Genomic DNA, 24114 nt, shown 5'->3' with positions numbered 1-24114 from the left:
GGCACAAAAATTCGGCTCCCTGAAGTTAGCTATAAGGTTTGACAGTGTACACTTTCAATTACTAAAGTCTGCGGGCTCATTCGGTAATTTAATTGATTCTATTGTACAAAAATCTCAAATTTTAATGTTCAGTAAAACTTGGTGGTCCGATAATGAGTTAACTATATTATGCGTTATAATATATTGTCAGTGTCGTTTTCTCTACCAACGTAGAAAAAGGCGGTAAGATAAAAATTTTCGAAAAGATTTTTTTCTTGTTACGCCAAAACAATAACCTAACCTAACCTAACCTAACCTAACCTAAAACTAACAAATATTGATATACGACTGTATAGCTGTATAGCCAAAAATCTTTGCCTGTCCTGAAACCTAAATAAACAACAAATAATGTATAAAGTGGCGCGATGAAAAAGAAGTTAATTTGTTTTCGGAAATATGTTTCGTTTGCCATCACATTCTTTTGCCACACTATCGAAAGTAATGTGTACAACTCCGAAACATACCCCGTTTTCACCCTCAAGCACAAAATATCTCGTGTGAGGTTGGTGTGGCTTCCGTCTCGTTTAACAATCTACTCGTTAATTAATAAACTTAAGGGACATCTCGAAGATATCACCTTCGAGATGTCCCTTAAAAATTCAAAAATTTTGTTACGAAAAATAATATATATTGGAATTCCGCAAGGTAACGCTTGCTTCTATCCCATATTCAAAGTTTGTATTATACGTAAGCTTATAGAAAAGAAATAAATTTTTGCTCTAACCAGGTTGCTTCTAAAATAGTTTTAAATGACATTGTGAGAAATTAAAAAAAAGACTAAGTTTGTTGTGGTATTGTTCTTAAACCGGGGCGCGCTTGGAACCCTCGTAGCTTTAGTTTTAAGTTTACGAATATAGTTATCGCCATCAACTCACTTCTATGTACATATTTTACATGTAATGTACACATCTAAAGTGTCATCTATGTGCCTATTTGAATAAAGAAATATTTGACTTTGACTTTGACTTTGACTCTACTATTCCTTTGCACTTTCCGGCATTGGCTGACCACAGACATTTGAGACAGCAGACTAGAGACCAGGTGCCTACTTGCATCGGAAGCTACGTCAATAGGTGCTATCAGGTGTGATCTAAGCCACGCGTTAATCTTATAAAAAAAACAGCTATGTGTGTGTTGGATTTGGTTGGTTTCCGAGTTGCAATATGAAACACTATATATATTCATAATTAAGATCGAGTAAAAACACCGTTTAAATCCCTTACTTATATTATTTTAATCTGTTTATTTTTGTTCTTTGTAAAGGCGGCAATATTACCTAGCAAAATTCTGTGAAAATTTAAATTTTAAGCCCGCTAACAGACGTACGGACATACAGACAAAAAACAGAGGTCAAAAATAGTGATGTCAGTTATTTGCGCCTTGAAAGGGTTGCGCACCTACCATGAATGGGAACAAACAATATACAAATTTATTTTGACGCTCCTCGGGCAGTACACAATATGAAATGAAACGCAAATATAAGTTTGTCCCGAGTCTTCAATAAACGCAAAAAGGGACTCCTACTAAGTCCTCGTTTCTGTTTTATATGCGTAAGTAGGTACTACGCAATGCCACACATAGATCTTCAACTACTTATTCTCCTTACGCACGTGCTTCTCTGACATCGGAGGGTTCTTAAGAATGGTTGTTTGCAACGCAAAAACTACAAGCAAAAGTGTGAAAATTCTGGCTATAGTATCGACTTTACAGCTAGGGCAGGGCACATAGCCCGACGAACCGATAGACGTTTTGGTCCCAAGGTGCTGGAATTGTGACCCCGCACCGGTAAATGCTGCGAAAGTCGACTACAACAACGTGAGCAAACGACATCAAGCGAGTCACTGGAAGCAGCTGGGCAAGCGGCCCAGGACCGTGTATTGTGGAGCTCCCTACAAAAGACCTATGTCCAGCAGTGGTTTTGAGGTGATGATGACGATGACAGATATCACCTTAAACCAAGTTTTTAAACATGCCTTTAGGAATGTTTAAAACCTTGGTTCTTTTAGGGAATGTAGCGTAGTCTTTGAATAATAACAAGGAATCATTCATTATCATCATCATCATCTCAACCGATTGACGTCCACTGCTGGACATAGGTCTTTTGTAGGGAGTTCCACAATACACGGTCCCGGGCCGCTTGCCTCCAGCGGCTCCCAGCGACTCGCCTGATGTCATCTGTCCACCTCGTTGGGGGCCGACCTACGCTGTATTTACCGGTGCGGGGTCGCCATTCCAGCACCTTAAGACCACAACGTCCATCGGTTCTCCGAGCTATGTGCCCTGCCCATTGCCACTTCAGCTTCGCGACTCGCTGAGCTATGTCGGTAACTCTATATAAGTAATAATTACTTTGAACTAATTGTACGCTATGTACGGGCCAGTGGCGTGCATGAAAATATCCAGTACAAGTTACAAATACTTAAGGGTAGGTGTTTAAGAACTCTTACAATGCCTATCCTTAAGTTTTTATAACTCGTTCTGGAGATTTTCTTCATTCTACTCGTATATTATCTGCATACCGTGTGCATACCCTCTGTGCACGCCGTTGTATGTACCTATTGCTTTGAACTTGGAACTTAACGTAATATAACGAAGCTGGCTTAAGATCTTAGTATTAGATTTTAATTTCAGCTTAATATAAAACTTAAATACGAGAGAGATACTGAGAAAAGAGACCTTGATTCACAGGCAACAAACCGATCCTATATTTTCGTTTTCTTCTTTACGGAACCCTGATACTTTAAACGTACAAATAAGTAGTAGGAGCAAATATTTGTTGGAATTCGTGAAAAAATATTGATATATAAAACCCAAAGAACGGTTTGTTTATTTGTTGATTTGCGATATATTGTTAAGGATTTCCGCGTTGTCTTACAATATCTATCTGCGGACAAATAAATCACATTGTTATACAATGAATTCATCTGAATCTACATATATACATACTCGGAAACGTAAGTTTTCTGTACAGTGCCTAATGATTTCCTACATTAACCTATCCGTCTTTCTTTATTCGCAGTCGCTTGCTTTGCCCAAAGAAATGTCGGCCATAGTTGGTAATGATGATTTAATCGCTATTGTTTTTTATTTTCGTCACTTTGGTTTTTTTTAACTCCATTTCAAGTTATCCCTTGACTCTGCAATCTCACCTTGTAATGCAATTGACGGCCGATTGGCGCAGTTTTCAGCGACCCTGCTTTCTGAGTCCAAGGCCGTGGGTTCGATTCCCACAACTGGAAAATGTTTGTGTGATGAGCATGAATGATTTTCAGTGTCTGGGTATTTATATGTATATTCTAAGTATTTATGTATATTATTCATAAAACTATTCATCAGTCATCTTAGTACCCATACACAAGCTACGCTTACTTTGGGGCTAGATGGCGATGTGTGTATTGTCGTAGTATATTTATTATTTATTTATTATTTATTAATTTAAGATGGTATGGATGGCTTACCTGTAAGGAAAGTTATGTTGAACATATAAACTAATCGGTAACTTCGCGGCATCGTACCGGCACTTTAAGTTGCTTGGCGGAACGTCTTTGTCGGTTTTGTTGAGATTTTCCACCAGTATAGACCAAAGACAATTTAGATTTTTTAATTTCCAAACTGCCCTGTTGTGATGACCACAGTGCTGCACCAGGGGACTAGTCCGTTCAGTGAACATCCATGCTTGTCTTTTTTTTTAGTCCTCTACAAGTTAGCACTTGACTGCAAGCTTATCTGGTGAGTGATGCTGCAGTCTAAGATGGTAGTTGGCTAACCTGTTACGGAGTATGGTAGTCATACCCCTAAAAGGTTTCTACGCGACATCGCACCGGAACACTTAATCGCTTAGCGGCACGTGCTTGTCGGTAGGGTGGTAACTAGCCACGGCCAAAGCCTCCCACCAGACCAGACCAGAGAAAATTCAGAAATTTAAAATTGTCCCTGCCGGGCATCGAACCCGGGACCTCCTACTTAAATTCATAGCGCTCACCGTTGCGCTAGGGAGGTTGTCTAAGTCCTTTATTATAGAAATTAAGATACCTAGATTCTTATATATTATTTCCAAGTGTGTCATCTACGACCCAAAACCAATTAAATAAAGTAAATATTAGAAAACTGTATTGCGGAGGAAGGCTATTTAACATCACGCTCCGCGAAGGTTATAGGCACAGAATTCAGAACATACAGAAACCGTTTACAAGACTAATAAGCAAGCAAGCAAAACCCAATCCACTTTAGGGTTGTTTCTCATACAAACGTTTAGTCACTTCATGCCATTTGGCAGTTGACAGTAATTATTTACCTCTAATGTTCTAAACGTTTATAAAATGGGGAAAATAGAAAATAGTCAAAGTCAAAAATTAAAAATATCTTTATTCAAGTAGGCATAGGTGGCACTTTTGATGCGTACATTACATGAGAATTACATGGTAGTGAGATGATGGCGATAAACATATTCGTAAACTTAAAACTAAAGCTACGAGGGTTCCAAATGCGTTCTGGTCTAAGAAGAAGCCCACAATAAACTTAGCGATATTTCGAGGGTATGAAGTGAGACGTGCGCGGGGTGCTTTCCCTTTTTATGGACACAATGCACTGCATGCAATAATGACTTAATGGCGGTTCTGTAAGTTGTTCAGAATTTAGAACGTACAGAACCCTCATTCACTCGTAAATAAACAGCTGGTTATAAGCTGTTTACCACTACTATTTGCTACGAGAAGACCAGGCAGGCGACGCGGCGCGGCGGGTCGAGTCATTTAGTGTAGAGGAGAAAGGAAGAAAGTATGTTTATCATAGAATTATAAAGATAGAAATATAAAGAGTATTTCGAATCAATCTTAATTGTTTTTCGGTCTATCCTTTTGAGATTCGATTTAAAAATAACCAGATGTAAATCTTTCTCTGATGGAGAATAATACCTAACTCAATTAAATAAGGTGTTATTTTGCAAGTATTATTTTTTCATCTCGCAAATCTGTACGGTCATCACTTTCTAACCGTATGGCGAATGCTAGGTACAGCCTTAGTACGAGATTTGCGCGCTTGCAATCGGCGCGTCGTGTTTGTGTATTAAACTTAATATCATCAAAGTAAAATCGACATAACATCATTCATTTTAAAGCAGTGAATCCTATACTTCTGATTTTTGTTTTACAAACGTTCTGTCAAATGTCCGAGCTAAATATTAATAATAACAATAATAAAGCCTTTATTCAGACATAGTTTTTTTTTTTTTTTACAATTTACACTAATATTAACGACTCTGGTGAGTCTAATGACACCGACAACTTAGTCTGTTTGCCCAACGTTGGCAAAGGCCTCCCCCATTCTATTCCACTCTTTTCTGTTTAAAGCTTTCCTAGTCCATGTTTTCCCTGCTACTGCTATCAATTCGTCTTCCCACCTTCGAAACTGTCTGCCTCGATTCCTTTTTCTATTTCTTGGGTACCAAAATAAAATTTTTTTTTTGAGCTAAATAATAGTAAACCTTTAATACAAAGCCTATATGATCTATTTTACTGTTACATGTTCAAGTATATCCATACTCGAAATCGACACGTCGATTGCCAGCGAGCAAATTTTGTACTAAGGATACAGTTAGATATATCTTAGATGCATTCTATGAAGCTTTCTTTTTAACATCTTGTTAAAACTGTATTGATTAAATGCAAGTTCAAGTAACCGGAAGTAGGTTTAGTGCTACGACCTACATAAGAGTCTCAGGCTTGATGCCAAATAGTGAAAATTTCATTAAATTGATAAGATTATTATTCACTTTTAAAAATATGAAAATAATTTATTGAATAGTTTAATACGACGACGGCTGGCGCAGTGGGCAGCGACCCTGCTTTCTGAGTCCAAGGCCGTGGGTTCGATTCCCACAACTGGAAAATGTTTGTGTGATGAGCATAAGTGTTTTTCCGTGTCTGGGTGTTTATATGTATTTTCTAAGTATTTATGTACCTATATATAATTCATAAAAATATTCACAGTCATCTTAGTACCCATAACACAAGCTACGCTTACTTTGGGGCTAGGTGGCGATGTGTGTATTGTTGTAGTATATTTATATATATTTAGTTTAAAGAAATCACCGCAACTAAGATATTACGCGTTACTTTGCGGAATTCCATGATATTTTATGAAAATGAAGCTTGACTTTACAATTAATAATTGTTAAATTCCTAATTATTCATTGTAAAGTTAACATCTCCTGAGGATGCTTCGGTTTCAGAGCGAAACGTGCGTAGAGGGTACATTGCCGAAGATATGTTTTGTGTGGAGTATAAAGATTGAAGATATTATAAATTACACCATACAGATTCTCCTGCTTTTCGCGGAGTATAGCAAATTAAGCTTAATTTTATACAATATCTGTGTAAAATAAAGCTTAATTCAAATTGTATACGTTGTTTTGTTACACTTATCTTGTTTATGTGCTTTTTGTGGTGTGCAATAGAAGTATATTCATTCATTCATTCAATATTTACATTACGTGATGTCAGGAGTTTCCAAACGTTATTTAAGTATTAAAAACGTGTCGGTTTATCCTGTTTTCACGGCTTAACTTAGCAACCAAACCAAAGGAAAGGACGGAAAATAAAGTAGGCTACTTACTTTATCACAGGAAAACTACTAACTATTACCACGGAATTTGTAAAAACCGAAATAAATGCGAATGGTACACGGAAGAAGTCGTGGGGTACCGCTACTAACTTCAATATAAATTATGATGCCGGTGCTTGTACTTTATGTATTTGCAGTATGAATCACTTGTTAATCTCTTATATATATAGTTACCCGCGCGACTTCGTCTGCGAATGAGTCAACTTGAAACAGTAGTCGTATGTTGTAGCGGGCTGTCTTATAGAACTTTAAAGAAACGATTCCGATATACTTACCGTTTATGCATCGCACGCATCGGAATCTCTCAAAAAGGATATTTTTTTGCAGTTTTTGCAACATTTCTCATTATTGATGGTCCATTGGTCGTAGCGTGATGTTATATAGCCTTAATTTATACTAACAATCCAAAACACCGTTGCGCGGATTTTGAAAGACATGCGGAAAAAATAGCTATGCTATCCTGTGGTGCTGTTTGCTTTTCCGGGATAAAAAAAAGCCTATGCTACGTGCCTACGTATCTGTGAAGATTTATGTCCTTTATCTCCGACAATATTTATCAGTTCTTCATTAAAACTTGACAATACATGCTTATTAGTATTCACTTTCAAATAAAAAAAGAATTATTAAAATAGATTCAAATTTAACGGAGGTATGAAGTAAAATTGATAAAAGTTTTCATCCCATTTCCCGGAGTAAACCTACTGTTTATCGGAATAAAAAGTATCCTATATGTTGACCAATGACCCGTAATATCAGCTACAACTATACCAAATTTTCACGTGATACCCAGACAGGACAGACAGACGGACAGACAGACAGACTAAAATTAAATAAGATCTGTTTGGACTCAGTATCGATTATAAAGCATCCCCCGGTCAACATTTTCAAAACATATTAAATGTACAGAAATCTTCTAGTTACAGATTTATTATAAGTATAGATAATTATCGAACCATCATACTACAACAACTTGTATAATATTCTTGTAACTAAACGAAAAACTATAAATTACTAAATATATCTTACTTAACTAATTATGCGTTCATTATAATTGCCTTAAATAAGTTTGTAGGTAATTCTCTATGTACATTGAGCATCGAGGGCGTTACACCGAAACGTAAATTACACAATACAATACTTCTATTCAGCTAACCGACTTCGACGAATCGGCGGGTGCTTGGCCTTCTGTGAACTGAGTTTTCACCATAATTGCCGCTGTCTTAACATTCCAGACATGCTGATTACATTTTATCTGAACCCTTATTATGATGCATTTTATTTGTTTTTTTTTTCACGGTCCATCGAAAAATATATTTTTCTAGGGAAATAATAATTACAAAGTAAAATAAAATACAATCCTTATTATTATAAAATGAGAAGGTGTGTTTGTTTGTTTCCTTCACGCCGTAACTAAGCAACCAATCAACATGATATTTGGCATAGATTTAGTTAAATGGACGGAAAGTAACATAGGCATAAAATTGTATACTAGGAAAACGAACGGCTCAAAATAACCGCAATAAACGCGGAAGAAGAAAGCAACTAGTATAGAATAAGTTTCGATGAAAATTATAAAACACTGTTTTGTAACATTTTTAGTGTTTTGAGTAGCGGTCGAAGTAAGCATCAACTAAACATCAGATAAACAACGTGCACTAAAAGCCATACAAGCTATACAGCTATACAAATGCAGTTGAAGCCGTAAAATTATCGTTATAAATTTTTATCGGAGGATGCCCAACTAATATTGGACCCACCTCCTTAGTGCGTGCGATAAGGTCTGATACATACTCGCCTAAGGTTTTGGGTTGTGACACGCAAAAACCGGACCTAATTTAATTGACACACGAGAAAGTTGAAGTGAAGACTGGAAAAAGCCAACAATGATACTAAATCAGCAAAACTAATTTAAAATTAAACAGTCCAAAAATTGGTGCCATCTTTTTTCATAAACAACACAGTGAAAAGGATTGCACTACTTTACTACTAAATATCATCTTAGTTTAGTCTAGTAAAACTAATAACACACTTCTTCAAAATGACAGACGACAATAAGATGTAATACTTCATTAGGACCAGCTACTAACTGGCCTTGAATATTAATTAACAACTCGGTATGATAAAAATGTCGAGGAATAAATAGAGGACAATAATTATCAATGTAATGAACATCAGGACGGAAACAGATATACGTTATTGTTGTAGCATCACACCTAAGCGATACTTTGGTATTTATCTTATAAACAAATAATATTAATGAAGGTCTAAGTTTTGAAGTAGGGAAAACCCTGTAAATATGATCACTCCGCAATATATATTTAAATGGTAAATCGCTAAATGGTGTTTGTTGAAGTTATATTTAACATTTATTATCGTCATCGATTATAAAACCTTTGTGCAATGTTTATAAAACCTCCAAAATTAGATCAAAATGACTTTCAGACGACCGATAAAAGGAAACAAACAGAAGTTACGTCACATTTTTAACAATAAAGCTGAAATTACGAATATTTCGTAAGAATAAACTCCCACTTCGTTTGATGATATCTGCATATAGAGCTGAGCTAGGTTCAAAGTATCATGGGACTGCTAAAGTCGTATGGTCCATTAACTAACTTGCAGCATTAATCCATTAGTTACATTTGGTCACCGTTTGACCGTTTGTACATTGAATGAGATACTAACTATATAACATTTCTGGGGTAGTCATTATAATAATAATAATAATAATAAAATTTTATTTCAGGCATAGCCCATATAGTGTGCACTTAACAGCTTTAAAAATAACATAAAATGAAGCACAAATTAAATTAACAATAATAATAATAATAATAATAAAAATAATTAAAATTAATAAAATACTAATAATTAATAATTAAACCGAAACAAATATTAAAATAAATAAATATAATGTTAGTAACAATACAAAACCACTATCCTATGTTAGACAACTTAAATCCTAAACTATACCGGCCCAACAAACCAAGCTCTGGGGGTGGCCCTCCTATAGCCCGTGTGTGCACCATTCCAGCACCTCCAGAGGGGGCTATCCAAACCAACAAAGGATTAAAAGAGTAGTTCCACCACATTTATCAACGATTATTTAGACAACATTTGCTAAAAACTAGGGTCTAGCTAATAGCGTGATAGAAAAATATAGTAGGTACTAACTTAGGCCCGGGTATCAAAGTGATCATACTCAAAATATATTATTCAAATTAAGCTTAATTTGCTATACCCCGCATAAAGCAGGAGAATCTGTATGATGTAATTTATAATTTCTTCAATCCTTATACTTCACACCAAACAGATCTTCGGCATTTACCCTCTACACGCGGTTCGCTCCGAAACCGGAGCATCCTCAGGATATGATGACTTTACAATGAATAATTGTTAAGTTACACATAATATATCATGGATTTCCGCAAAGTAACGCCTGCTTCTATCCAATCTCAAAATGCTTCAGCGGTATGCCCGGGAAACTCAAGTACCTGTCGGCATTTACCTCGAAATCAAAGGCGAACGAATGAGACGACAGTATAGTGTGTTTTATTTCTTCCTTACACTGCAGCACTGCCGGTGCCACTCCCGATAAGCAATAACCGGTCGACTGTATCTCTTCTTTATACTGCGGTATTGTTCGTGTCTTTCCCGACAGGCAAGAACCGGTCGCACAAAAGGCAAGCGCGCCGCTATCGCGGATGGCCGATGCGATCCTTGACCGACTTGCCGTAACAACGCAAACATTGCGCGCATCCGAGCGCGCAGCGGATTTTTTCATCAATTAGCATTATCTGCCTTATATTAATAGCGATAAGAATTTACTTATGTTCATCTCGCTTTCTAATTTTAGCATCTGTGAGTTATCTATAGTACGCCTAAGGTTCCCTTGTGTCTTCTAAACCAGACTCTTCTATCCATCTGTGAATGATGAAAGTTGAACTAGGATCCATAATAAACATGTATTATTTATTTTATTGTGTAGGTACTCATATTTCTAAATGTTGATATATTTTATTTTATACATTGATTTTTTTTTTGTGATCAGATTACAAACGATAGATAACGTAAGTCATCTTTTCGTTTAAAACTAAGTTCCAACCACCACTCCTATTACATTTTTGTCTACGAAAATATAATATAAGGTTTAGCGGTAAATTATGTACTGTCTATGAGACTTATCTGTGAAACTGAAAACCTGAAAAATAGTTATTTTGCAAACCACTGCCATAGTTTTTACTGAAGGAAATCAGATCCAACCCTAACATCACATGCAAAATTAAAATCATGTGACTCCGGTCACTTTATTAGGTACACGTCGTGTAACGTAGGTACTATGCGCGTGTCGGTCTTTTATCTTCAATAGGGTGGTCATAAATAAACTTAGAATATTCTGAATTCGTTTGTATCGTTAAATAAATATGCTCGAAGGGTTCGAAAAAATTGATAAAGCTGATTTCCGTCGCAATTTTTTTTAATTTATTTTCATGGCTAGATAGTTATAAATATGGCTATGGAATGTTATGTTTAGAAGTTCAAAATTCAAAATTCATCGTAGGACTTTTGAAACGTCAAACGTTTAAGATTTTGGTATTGTATACTTTGGCAAACTATTCGAATGTGTGATAGCGTTTCGGCATAATTGTGTAACAAACACACAAACTGATTAAGTTAAGTTACGACAGCGTGTAATATATCGCGATAGCATTTATGGAGCAACGCTAATCCAAATGATATGGTAACCGGATAGGTGATGTGACTGTGGCGTTAGGTATTTTGTTACGCCATTTCTTTACTGCGGTAAACCGGGCCCTGTAGGTCTCTTTTCCACCTCGGCTACCATGGGCAGGGGCCATTTCCCAGGGGGAAAGGACAAAATGTTTATCTTCTCCTATATTATTTCCAATCTTCAAATATGGACGTACCTACCTACTTAATGAAATAATATCCAAATATAACGTGTAATCTCAAATTCCCTTGTTACCGTTCTTTGGCAGAACAAGAATTTAAGTCGGAGGCCCGGGTTAGATTCCCGGCAGGGAATTTACAATTTCTGACCTTTCTCTGGTCTGGTATGGTGGGAGGCTTTGGCCATTGCTAGTGACCACCTCATCCAAAAAGACGAGCTACTAAGCGATTTAGAGTTTTGGTGCAATGTGTGTTATGTCGCATAGAAACCGTTTAGGGGTACGACTACCATACCCCTAACAGGTTAGCCCGCTACCATCTTAAACTGCATCGTCACTTACAAGCAGGTGAGATTGCAGTCAAGGGCTAACTTTTAATGGTATAAAAAAAATATACTTAGCATAAAGTATAGGTAGAAGGTTAATCAGTTATGCTTCCACTTTGTTTAAATAAAAATTTATTAAAGGGCGGTGAAATTGCATTTTGTCCCTTTGTCCAACGGCCTGTCCGTCAGAACGCTATAAATACTGATTCAAAGAAAGCAATATCTTCTAAAACATGAATATTGCGTAGATATGTAAATCTATTGCACAAAGCTGATAATAAATAATATTATCACATCGGCTTAAACCTATAAAATTATTGCCTATTAGCAATAAAAATAATTAAGGAGAGCTGTTCGAAAAAAAAGGGGCTTTTAATTGCTACTAACACTATAAATGCGAAAGTATGTTCGTCAGCTTCTTTCATGCGATGAAAGAGTAACGGATCACCTTGTCGATTATATACAACAGGTTACTAATAAATACAGAGCAAAGCGCTCCCGACTAAAGACGCGGGCAGAACTAATGTATACTAATAAATAAGATAATATTATTTCCTCTCTTGTTTTGTTTTGTTTGAACGAGCTAACATCAGGACAAGCAGTCGATTAAAAAAAAGTTTTCCAATACTCGAGGTTATTGACGGCTTCTAGTTGTTGACTTCGTGTGTTATCCTCTGACCCTAAATTAACACTATGCAAAAGAGATTTCGATCTCTTGTTCTATATACAAATAGAAAAACATCCCACGGGGACTATACATATGTTGTTATAAGAAGTAGCCTGTATGCTATTTTCGATTATAATGTATCTATGAGCTAAATTTCACTTAGATCCATTCAGCCATTTTCGTGTGATTGAGTATTGATTAACAAACATCCATCCAAACTTTCACATTTAACATCGAGCTACGACCCTTATCTAGGCAGTGGCAGGGTATCCAGATTATATAAAATGAATAAAATCTCCAGTAAGAGTTATAACAAACTTAAGGATAGACATTGTAAGAGTTATAAAAAGCTTTACCCTTAAGTATTTATAAAGATGATATCTGCTTACTCTATATATACCCTCTTTGCACGCCACTGAGTCTAGCTATGACCGGACGATGAGACGCGACAGATCGTAGTGTTAAAATTTGTATAGGGTCGAACGTACCGGCGTTTTATGCAGATGACGCCGCGGGGCACCGCTAGTTAATAATAAAATGTGCTAGTCAAAATCTTAATCACGAAAGACGATAGCGCCTTGACCGAGATGTCGCAGAACAAACATTTCACAGCGCAGTCGTATTAGTGTAATTAAATATCGACGCTGCATTACTGTAGAAATATCAAGTATTTATTGGTTATTTACATAAAACCAATCGGAGATGGAATATATTAATTATACTTTAGCAACTGCAGTCTAATAACCTGTAGGCACAATAAGATATATCATTATAATTTATATGCCTATCAATACGATACGATGTTTGTCTCGTTTTTTTTTAATACTTTATTTATTAAAAATGTAATTATATTAGTTCTTCACAACGTTTTCAAGGGCGTATGAACCGGTGGTAGTGTCAATATAAACACACTGACTTGAAGTTTCAAAAGTGCTCATAAACTGGGCCTACTTGAAATAAATGAATTTTGCATGAATTGGTTACTACGCAATTGGTGGATTACGGCCTGGTAGTGGACCATGTATAAGTCGATTGTTGATGATATATGAAAAAACCACTTGAATAAAAATATATAATGGTCTGTAATGAGCATTTAGATCGACTCTCGCTTGTATTTAGTCAGAATTTCATCGTACTCAGTTATCAAAAAGTCAACCAAATAGAAACAGGATAGTAATTATGTACGCATAATCCGAAAAATACCTAATTTAGTTCCTTTAATTTACTTTTCTACTAGGGTTATTTTGTGACTTCTGACTTATATACTCGTAATTACATACCGTAACTTATATCTATAAAAGTATAGAAATCTTAATAAAATATTTAGATTATTAAAAAATCATAGAGATTTTAAGACATTACGATTTCTATGCTTTTTTAGGTCTAAAAATTTACTTAAAATACTTATTTTTTCATAAATTAAAAGCATACAAAAATAAAGACACAAATTTTAGAATTCATAATCTTATTCCTCGTAAAAACGTATTAATATTTAGTAACATTTTATTCGTATCTTTAAGTTTAATCTAATTCCGGCGTAACTCATTATAATCTCAAACATAAACTACCTACTTATTACAATAACATGATCCATAAGTAGATTCCCACCGCTTTTTCAAATCTGTTCCTAGGCCTCTTACACTGGATTCTTTCAAAACCACCTGATACCAATAGTCAATACCCTTTTTCAATAACTCAATTTACGAATCTTGATTCCTGCCATTTTGAATTTACACTTGAACTTTTAAGGACTACAGATTATGCATTTTTTTGGACATTCTGACCTAGTAACCGTTTTTTTTTTTAAATAACCATTCAGGCAAAGACAGTTTTGTTAATGCCCGTGGTCCTCAGTAGCTCCTTCATCCGATACGCAGAAAGACGACGTTTCTAAACCCTGCTAATACAGCATGGTTTTCTTTTATTCCACTACAAGTTAGCCCATGACTGTTATTTTAACTGGTGGTAAGTGATGAATGGTCTAAGAAGGTAACGGGTTAATTTTCTTTCATACCCCTTTATCGGTTTCCACGCGAGATCGTACCGGAACGACAAATCGCTAAGCGGCACGTCTTTGTCGGTATGGTGATAGCCACGGCCAGGCCTCCCACTCAACGTATGTGCTCGCTGCTCCCACCAGACCATTCCACCGAAAATACAGATATTATAAATTTCCAAATTGCCCCTACGGGGAATCAAACCTGTGACCTCTAGGGAGGTCGTTAATAATACTCGGCTACTTACAATGAAGGTACTTAAAACGAGAAATGAATACATCTTTTTTCAACAAGGAAGCATTGCCGACTCTTCTATTAGCTATTCTTAAATGGGTGTTGGTACAAGTAACCTTTTTCTGATTCGTTAAAATAGACAATCTTAGGTTTATTTACAGGCACACTAAGTTATTAACTGTTTCAGAAAAAGGACGACGTTCTCAATTCGATTGTTTTTTTATGTTTGTCACCTCCGAACTTCGCTATTTAAAAACCGCTTTCATTAAATATTTATGTTTTGAATGTTTGTACAAGTTTCGTCAAATTTCAAATCAATGCAACTGGAAAAGATGTCAAAGTCAAAGAAATTGCGTATTTTGAATAATAGTATAGTAGCAGTAATAGTAATAATAGTAGTAATAGTTACTCTAGACAAATTTGGATGTCCAAATTTGTCTAGAGTAATTTGTCTGACTTTTTGTCGGTATTTCACGAACTGTTCGACATACTACACTGACGTCACTTTTAAATTAAGAAGCTGTACGATGCTTTCTTGGTTTGCATAATTCTACCACTGGGTTCCACACACTTGTTAATTTAAAACCGTCCTCACGATTGAAATTTTTGTGCTTCCGAATTTCAATCGCTTCACGAACTAGTCTTGGAATATAATGACGGTCGGTGGAGAAAACTTTAGGGGCATGTAACTCTAGCCAGTGCTGGGTGCCCCCTTGTAGAATGTGCTCCACAATCGGTGACTTCTGTGTTTCATTGTCTCTAACCACTTTTATATGTCCAGTGACCCGAGTGGTATACTTAAGAAATGTTGAATAACCACGAAAATCTTAGTTTAAAATCTTTAATTACGGAAAATTAAGCTTAATATTTATGTTCATAATGAAACTCATTTTACATTTTTAAAAATTCTGTTTAATTTAGACTGATAATAATCGTGGAAATGATAACAAAGCAATTTGATTCGGTTTAAAAACTTTACAGCTGAATTAATTTTACAATTTATAAAAAATGGCGGACTATGGATAAGACTGGCTCAATACTAAATTATTCAAACCACTTTCAAATAATTATCGTGATATGTACACGTTTTTCATTAAAAATGACTTTTATACATCTAGTAACAACACGGTAGTTGGACCGTAATCCCAGTCATGTTGTTAACTCTCAACATTTATAATAATAATAATTAATCTACACTAATAATAACACTGAAGAGTTTGTTTTTTTTTCTTTTTATTTCTTCTTTTTATCTCGCTAATTTTAGGAACTAAGTTCGACCAACCACCAACCATATTTGAAGAATAGTTGGAAAATCCAAAGTGCACGCCTCATAATCCCATTCATTATTTATTATTTTTGTAAATAATAATTAAATTGCATCTAATTATACCGTGAAAAGTAATGGGCTGCTATGCCTCAAAATACTGATGCCTATATAAAAAAAACCAACTCGATAAGTGAAGTATTTCACTACTTATCGTGACCACAAGATACGGGATCCGCACATACAGACACACGGACAAGACAGAACTTTTAAACAATTTTTTAATTATTTTAAATAATAAAAAGAGATTTAATATGATGAGTGTTAAAAATAGTGTTTTTTCTCAACATTTGTCCATTTATATTCACTTATAAAAGCAATAAGAGAAAAAAAAGTGACATTTTAAGTTGGAGAATCACTCGGTGTGCGTAAACTGACAGTAATACCCACCTCAACGCTTCGCCTAAGAGGCGTGCAAAATTTTTTGCATTTGATAGCTATAAAACAAGGGGTTGTAAACTATTAAAAAACAATTTTCCCGTAGGGTAGTAACTAAAATCCAATATGTAATAATAAGACCATACACAAAATGGGAACAGGGTATATGGTATACTTTAAAAATATATAACATACAAGTATACTGGAGCGGTGCATGCCAGAGAGTTCTCCATACTGTTCTCAAAGGCATGTGGTGTTCTGGGAGGGAACCCGTGCTATAGTGGGCCGTTAATGGGCTGATATATATATATATAAGTAAACTTAAAAAAAATCAACGTATAGTCGCGGGAAAGCGCTTGTTACTAAATAAATGCTAATGACAAGCGTCTGCAACATTGTACCTATAAGTAGTGAACCGTGTTACAGATCGGATTAGCTCCATTATGGGAGTACATTATAATAACACCCGACGCCTCATTAATATACGGTGTTTGTAAACAACGTGATATATTTATTATGTTAAAAATGTATGGGTATTCATTTTATTCTGTATGAACTATGAAGTTGTATACAGAACTATACAACTTCAGATAGACGTAACATTTTCGCATGCTATCTTTAAATCTTAATAAAACGCACATAACTTAGATAATTTAGAGGTGCTTTCTGGGATTCGAACCCGGCCCCACGAAAATGAGGTCGCTATCACCGCTTCATAATGAAATTTACCTGATATTAATATGGATATTGATTTTAAATTTTGAATTACACATCACCTGATTGTCAGTTTGTAACACGAGCTGTTGTGCAGACATACGCCCAAAACTCGTTACGCCCTGATAATGCCGAACTACCAACGAGCGATGCTCAATTAAACTGTATCTTAAATTACGCTTATCACATAATCTAACTGTTTCGAAGTAGTTACCAATCTATGTTAGAGAACAACTGAATTAATCATCATACATACTCTACTTTATACCAATTTTATAAAATGTGAAAGCATGTCTGCAAGTCTGCCCGTGGACGTGAGTTTTCGCATACATAGAATTCATTCAAAGTGAGTGAGGGAGCAAAAGCTACTTTAGGTAGGCCGTCTATCTTACTAATCATTGACATTTACACAGTAAAACATACTTTTTTCTCCGCCCATAGATGATCGACCGTATTCGAAATTTTAAATAGGCTTTTATTTTATTACGTTTTAAAATGTTTTCGTGCATCTCTTGTTTAAATTAATTAATTCTTTCATTTAAATATATACTTGAATCAAATTATTAAAACAATTAAAAAGTAGGTTTGTTATCGTTGTCCATAGGCTACGTCTTCATAATTGTCTCGTGTCGTAATTGTTGGCAGGAAATCATGAAGATCCGACAGAAACATATGGAAAATATTAGTATCCAGTTGTTTTTTAATCTATTCTAATTGTGTTGTAACCGTATCATTAATTTAAAATATTTTTGTTTGAAAATTATCGAACTTTGAAAGGTTTTTTACTGGAGCTCGAGCGATAATCATCTTGGATAAAATTGATTGATTTATGCACACCACAGAATTAAAAAAATACAGAACCCTCATTTAGCCATTATTGCATGCAGTGCATTGTTTCCAAAAACAGTAAAAACGCCCCGCGCACGTCTCACTTCACACCCGCGGAATGTTGTTAGCACACAAACTTTTCCCATTTCCCCATTTTATGGTCACCGTTTAGAACATAAGAGATATAGTAATTGCTGTCAACAAAACATTCTAAATTTATAGATAGATAGATAGATAAAGTCTTTATTGCACAAATTAGAAGAGAAAATAACAAAACAAAATCTCAGTCTTATCGCTTTAATGGAATGACGTGACTAACCGCCCGTCCGAGAAACACTACTTAAGTGGAATGGTTTTTGATGCTTCAATATTAGACGTGTACACGGTTTCTGTATGATCTTAATTCTGTGATGCACACGTAGCACAATGATAGAATGTATCGTTTTCTAAAATGAACTTTTATATCTTTGCAGCTTATCCGGATGTATCGTTAAAGCCGCACGATGGGGCACAAGCAATACCTGGCGGTGGGGCAATCGGCCCGGAACCGACTGTTCGGTCTCGCGCCGCGTCTGCCCGGGGACAAAAAGCCGCTGCCACTGAACATGCTCATCTCGCAGCAGGGCAAGATCAGTCACGGTGAGTACCTAACTGAGTTACCGAGTGCAACACAAACATATTACCCGTAATGGCTCGTAACCGGCTTTTCCCCGGGGACAAAGTACCGCCTCTCATCATTGCTCATCTCTCAACAGGGCAAGAACTTAGCTAAGTTATAGAGTGGGGACAAGCAGTATCTAGCTTAAGATATTAAAGTTTAGTTAACAAAGTTTTATTTTATTTTATTTATTGGAGACACCAGACAGTCATATACTAAAATAACTAAATAGACTTAGCTAAAAATCATTGTCCATAAATTACTAAACTTATATACGTTAAGTCATCATGTTAAGTTATAGAGAGCGGCATTACCTGGCGTTTAGGTGGCCCATATTCGACTTTTCGCGGAGACAAAATAACACTGCCAACCATCATTTCTCAAATCTCACAAGGGCAAGAATAAAGCTAAGTTATAGAGTGGGGACAAGCATTAGGTACCTAGCGTTCAGATACTTGGACTTAAATCATATTTATCACAGATACAAATTACCATTGTGACTCATCGTCGCTCACCTCTCAACAGGGCAAGAACATAGCTAAGTTATAGAGTGGGGACAAGCATTACCTAGATTTTCCCCGGGGTCAAAAACCGCTAACCTCACGTCAGGGAAAGATTAACTGTCCATAGTCTCTTCACATTTCATCCCTACTACCTGTGACCCAGATTCAACGCGGTCGAGATCGAGGTTAAAAGCTATTCATAAATATATGGTTCTTGTGTACAGGTAAACCCGGGGCTTCTGCTAGTTTCAAAGAAAAACAAATTCATGACCCAGTAACACTGTATTATGCGAAACATTAACAAGTACACAATTTTTTTTGCATTGCAACACGAATAGCGTTATTTTCGTAATTCATCAAAGTGCGTAGCAAGTTATTACAATCAGCGTTTTAAAAATGCTTGCACTTAAATATGTGTGACGTAAAATATCAATATCAACAGTGTTTGTTTTAACACGCGTGCTAAAAAAATGCTGCCATGCTAAACTTAATAACTGACTGAGTTAAGTACGGCTTTCCAGTTTACTCCGAGTAAATCTAGTAATTCACTAGAACTGTACCAGCGGGGCCACCACAGACTAAATTAAAATAAATATATACTACGACAATACACACATTGCCATCTAGCCCCAAAGTAAGCTTAGCTTGTGCTATGGGTACTAAGAAAACTGATGAATAGTTTATGAAAAATATACATAAATACTTATAATATGGATATTGACCCAGACACTGAAAAACATTCATGTTCGTCACACAAACATTATCCAGTTGTGTTAATCAAACCCACGGCCCGCCCAAAAAGCAGGGTCGCTGCCGACTGCGCCAATCGGCCGTCAAGGGGATAAAAATTATATCCCCTGCACGGCTAGCGTGGGCAGAAGACAATTTTCTCCCCGGAGAAAGGATAAAAAATTATATACTCCCGCAGCTTTATCAACTCTTAGAGCACTGGCGCTAAAGTGGAAATAATATCCAAATAATATATGTGTAACAAATAAAATAAGCCGAGGTAAACTTCTTCCATTCCATGTCTTAGCCGGTGGACACGTTAATTATATCCCTTGTGTTGTGCTATAATTTTTGTCTCCTGTCTGTGCTAGCCCTGCTGATAAACAAAGCGTGGCAGATCAGAATACAGTTATCACAACATCTCCGCTTCCCGCAAAAGAAAATCTTGAACGATGGCTACAGGTCCCAGTCTGATTTCAGAAAATTGCAAAAACAATAATAAATTGAATGAATGAATGAATGAATACACTTTTATTGTACACCACAGAGAAATTTACAGAGATACAAATACAACAGCACAATAAGGTAGAACGTACAATTTGGCGGCCTTATCGCTAAATAGCGATCTCTTCCAGGCAACCAAAGGCATACAAGAAAATGTTATAAGAAATTAGTAGGTGGTACAAAAACAAAATTAAATATTAGGACTTAAAACTAAATTAACATAAAAAAATAAATAAAAAAAAAAAAAAAACAAAACATAGTATATACTAAACATAACATATTAAAGATATGTACAAAAATATAAAATATATTCCATACATATATACAAACATATAAACATAATAAAAAAAAAAAAATTAAAAAAAATTAATAAAATAAAAGAACCCTCAATTACCCAACTCAAGAACCCTAAATTATAAATTATATGTGGTAAATTAGTAGTGTATACCAGACAAACATAAACATATACACTTAATTTCATACCCTTGAATGGTGAAGGTTTTTTCTTGAACTCACTGCAAATAATCAAATGATAAAGAAATACATGAGTTTTTTAACCTCGCACGGAAGTAGCTTGGAAAGGTGATCATTTCTCTTAATCACTCTCTCTTATTATGTTCACAGAAATTAATCAACCGCTTCGTCTTATAAAACTACTAGACCTGACCAGCGTAACTTCATCTGTACCAAATCATTTTTACCGGTTTTAATATACTTAAAAAACCTAAAACCTTATTGCAGCGCCACCTACGGCGGCTCGCGGCATTTTTCTTGCTTTTAGCATTTCTATACCCATCGTAACTTCTAAAAGGTTCAATTTGAATAATTTAATTGGAATTTGCAGGTACATAATCAGTCTTAATTATAAAACTACTAGCTATTGCCGCGACTTAGTCTGCGTTTAACTTTGTTTTTTAATGTGGCATTCAATTTAGTTTTAGTTCTAAAAAAAATTAAAGTATTCAGTATCGCTAAGCCGATGAGAGGTTTGCTGCTGTCCGCTGCGGAGTTCTGTCCTCTATCTCCAACCATATTCATCAGATCTACACAAAGTTTGGGCAAAATTAAACACATATTACCTTTATAGTACAAAAATAATTATTTAAATCGGTTATAATTTGTCGGAGTTATGTTGTAAAATCGTGAAACACTTTCATCCCGTCTCCGAAAAGAACCAAGCTTAATGTCGGGATAAAAAGTATTCTATATTACTTCTAACACTTCCAAGAATATGTGTACAAAGTTTCATGAGGATCGGTTAAGTAGTTTTTGCGTGAAAGCGTAACAAACAAACTTACATTGACATTTATAATATTAGTAGGGAAGTAGGGATAGGAATAGGGATTTATTTGGATAAAGATATTAATATCATGATAGGAATGTCACTATCTTTCTATTATACCCGTATTTTGATTGACAAATTATATCAGAAGCGGTTATTGTGACTTAACCATATTAGGATTTTAATTTATACTATATTTTATACTATATTTTATCAAATATTTATACAATATTTCCTCCAAGTATAGGTAGGTAGTTATTCTAAAGTCATAGGCAAATAGCAACATTCCATTCTGAAATCTAAGCTACTGATAATAGCTCAAGAACCGATGGACGTTGGGGTGCCAAGCTGGAATGCGTACCTAGTCGTGGTAGATCCCCAAGAGGCGAACAGAAATAAAACGAGTCGCAGGGAGTCGCTGGATACAAGCGGTACTAAACCGTAACGTGTGGTAATCCCTTAAATAAGACCGGCTGTGAACGTTCTGTATTCGAGTTTATGATTTTATACTGAAACTTAAATCTGATCAAGTCACTTCTCGATAACTAAACCGCTATCGCTTATGACTTGCTCGGCCGCGAGAAATAATAACACGCGATGCTAAATATGCATTTTGCAGTGGCTCCAAGTAGTTAGTTATTGCTTGCGCATTTCGTAACGCTGTGTCAAAGTCAGCTGTTTTTGAACGATGCGACGTCAGACACGGTTGATGGTCTTTATTCGACCGATATAAGATTATGACTTAAAAGTGATCGAGTTGGACCTCCTCTACCCATGTTTCGTCACATAGCCCTCGACTGTTATCTCACTAACCCAACCCTCCTCTTTCCTGTCGTTGGAAGCGAAGGAAAATGTTCTACTACCACCATCTACTGAGATCGATAACCCTTCTACCCAGCGTGGTCATTCAAAATTCAAAATTCTAAATTTCAAATTCAAAATTCATTTATTTCAAGTAGGCCTAATTAATAAGCACTTTAGAAACGTCAAGTCAGTCTGTTTGTAGTGACTCTACCACCGGTTCGGAAGGCAGATTCTACTGAGAAGAGCCGGCAAGAAACTCAGCAGATTGCTCTTTTCCATCATCATTTTAAAGTTTAACAATCTTTTCAAAGTTTTGTGAGAGATGAGAGCAGAGTGGCCTGCTTCCAAGCAGGAATCGGAAAGAGTGATCGCCAAATGGCACAATTTTGTCGCTAGATAAAGTCTTTATTGCGCAAATTAAAAGTGAAAACAAGAAATAACAATAAAAAAGTTAAATAACTACTGGGTTTAAAATGCTGGTCTCTGGTCAATAATGTCTGTTTGGTGTTGCGTACCTTAACAGTTTTTTTTTCATCATCATCATCATCATATCGACTCATTACCGACCCACTATAGAAATGTATTAATATGGGTTTTGCCTGAAATAAAGAAATTAATAAAAAAAATTTAATTATTATAGAGCACGGGTCTCCTCCCACAATGAGAAGGGGTTAAGGCCGTAGTCCACCACGCTGGCCCATTGCGGATTGGTAGACTCCACACACCTTTTGAGAACATTAAGGAGAATTCTCAGGCATGCAGGTTTCATAACGATGTTTTCCTTCACCGTTGTAACGCGTGATATTTTAATTGCTTAAAACGCACATTACTTACAAAAGTTAGAAGTGCGTGCTGGGATTCGAACTCGGCACCCCGAAAGTTTAGTCGAAGTCCTGCCCACTCGGCTATCACCGCTACTTATGCTTTACGGAGATCTTATATAAATTTGATAGAGATCTGATGAAGATCTCCGTTAATAGAGACTAGATATCAGAATATGGCGAGCAATCAATGCAATAGTTTAATAACCAGTATTTATAAGTTGGATTGGCTATTTATAAATGCTACTGCGCTTACACCTACTCAAGTAGTTTCCGTTACAAATCAATGGTATTTATGGATGTACTTTTCAAGTGACTTGTTAAAAAGGACTTTTTTAATTTAATGCAAAGATACACTTTATATGGAGATACTTTATTATATATATATTTTATATGTTATTTTGAATATTTTACAATTTATTTATAATTTTTATTAATACATAACTATAACCTAAAATAAACTATTTAAAAACTAAATAAAATCTAAAACGTCCTCGAAACCACCGCAGCGAGGCACAGTTCCTAAGATGCTGGCAGCATTTCCCCTCTGGATGGCCAAACTAATTCGTTGGCCAAGGTAACTGCCCGCTCTAGGATCACCGGTAGACTCGATAACCCTTTTCGATAATTCTTTGAAAAGGGCTCTTGCCTCCGGACCCCACGGTCCCAAAGTCTCTACACCAAAAGGCACAAAAATGAAGCTGCTATCCAGGTTTTCATATTTACGCCTCTTGGCCTGCTCGGCACTGGAAGCAGCCGCACCTACCATTGACGAAGT

The 24114-nt window shown here is 35.8% G+C and overlaps 1 protein-coding gene across 1 annotated transcript in view; it reads left to right on the top strand.

Moving 5' to 3' along the window:
- Positions 1-24114, top strand: part of LOC120628474 (scavenger receptor class B member 1) — a 141008-nt gene that overhangs the window by 56272 nt on the left and 60622 nt on the right. The window contains exon 2 of the mRNA XM_039896860.1: positions 18509-18674. Coding sequence (XP_039752794.1) covers positions 18539-18674 — 136 coding nt within the window. The 5' untranslated portion in view covers positions 18509-18538. The remainder of the gene's footprint in view (positions 1-18508; positions 18675-24114) is intronic.

This window comes from Pararge aegeria, chromosome 12 (assembly GCF_905163445.1).
Source record: "Pararge aegeria chromosome 12, ilParAegt1.1, whole genome shotgun sequence".
Taxonomy (NCBI): Eukaryota; Metazoa; Arthropoda; class Insecta; order Lepidoptera; family Nymphalidae; genus Pararge; species Pararge aegeria.
Note: the sequence above shows the minus strand (reverse complement) of the source record. Positions and strands in the feature narration are given on the sequence as shown.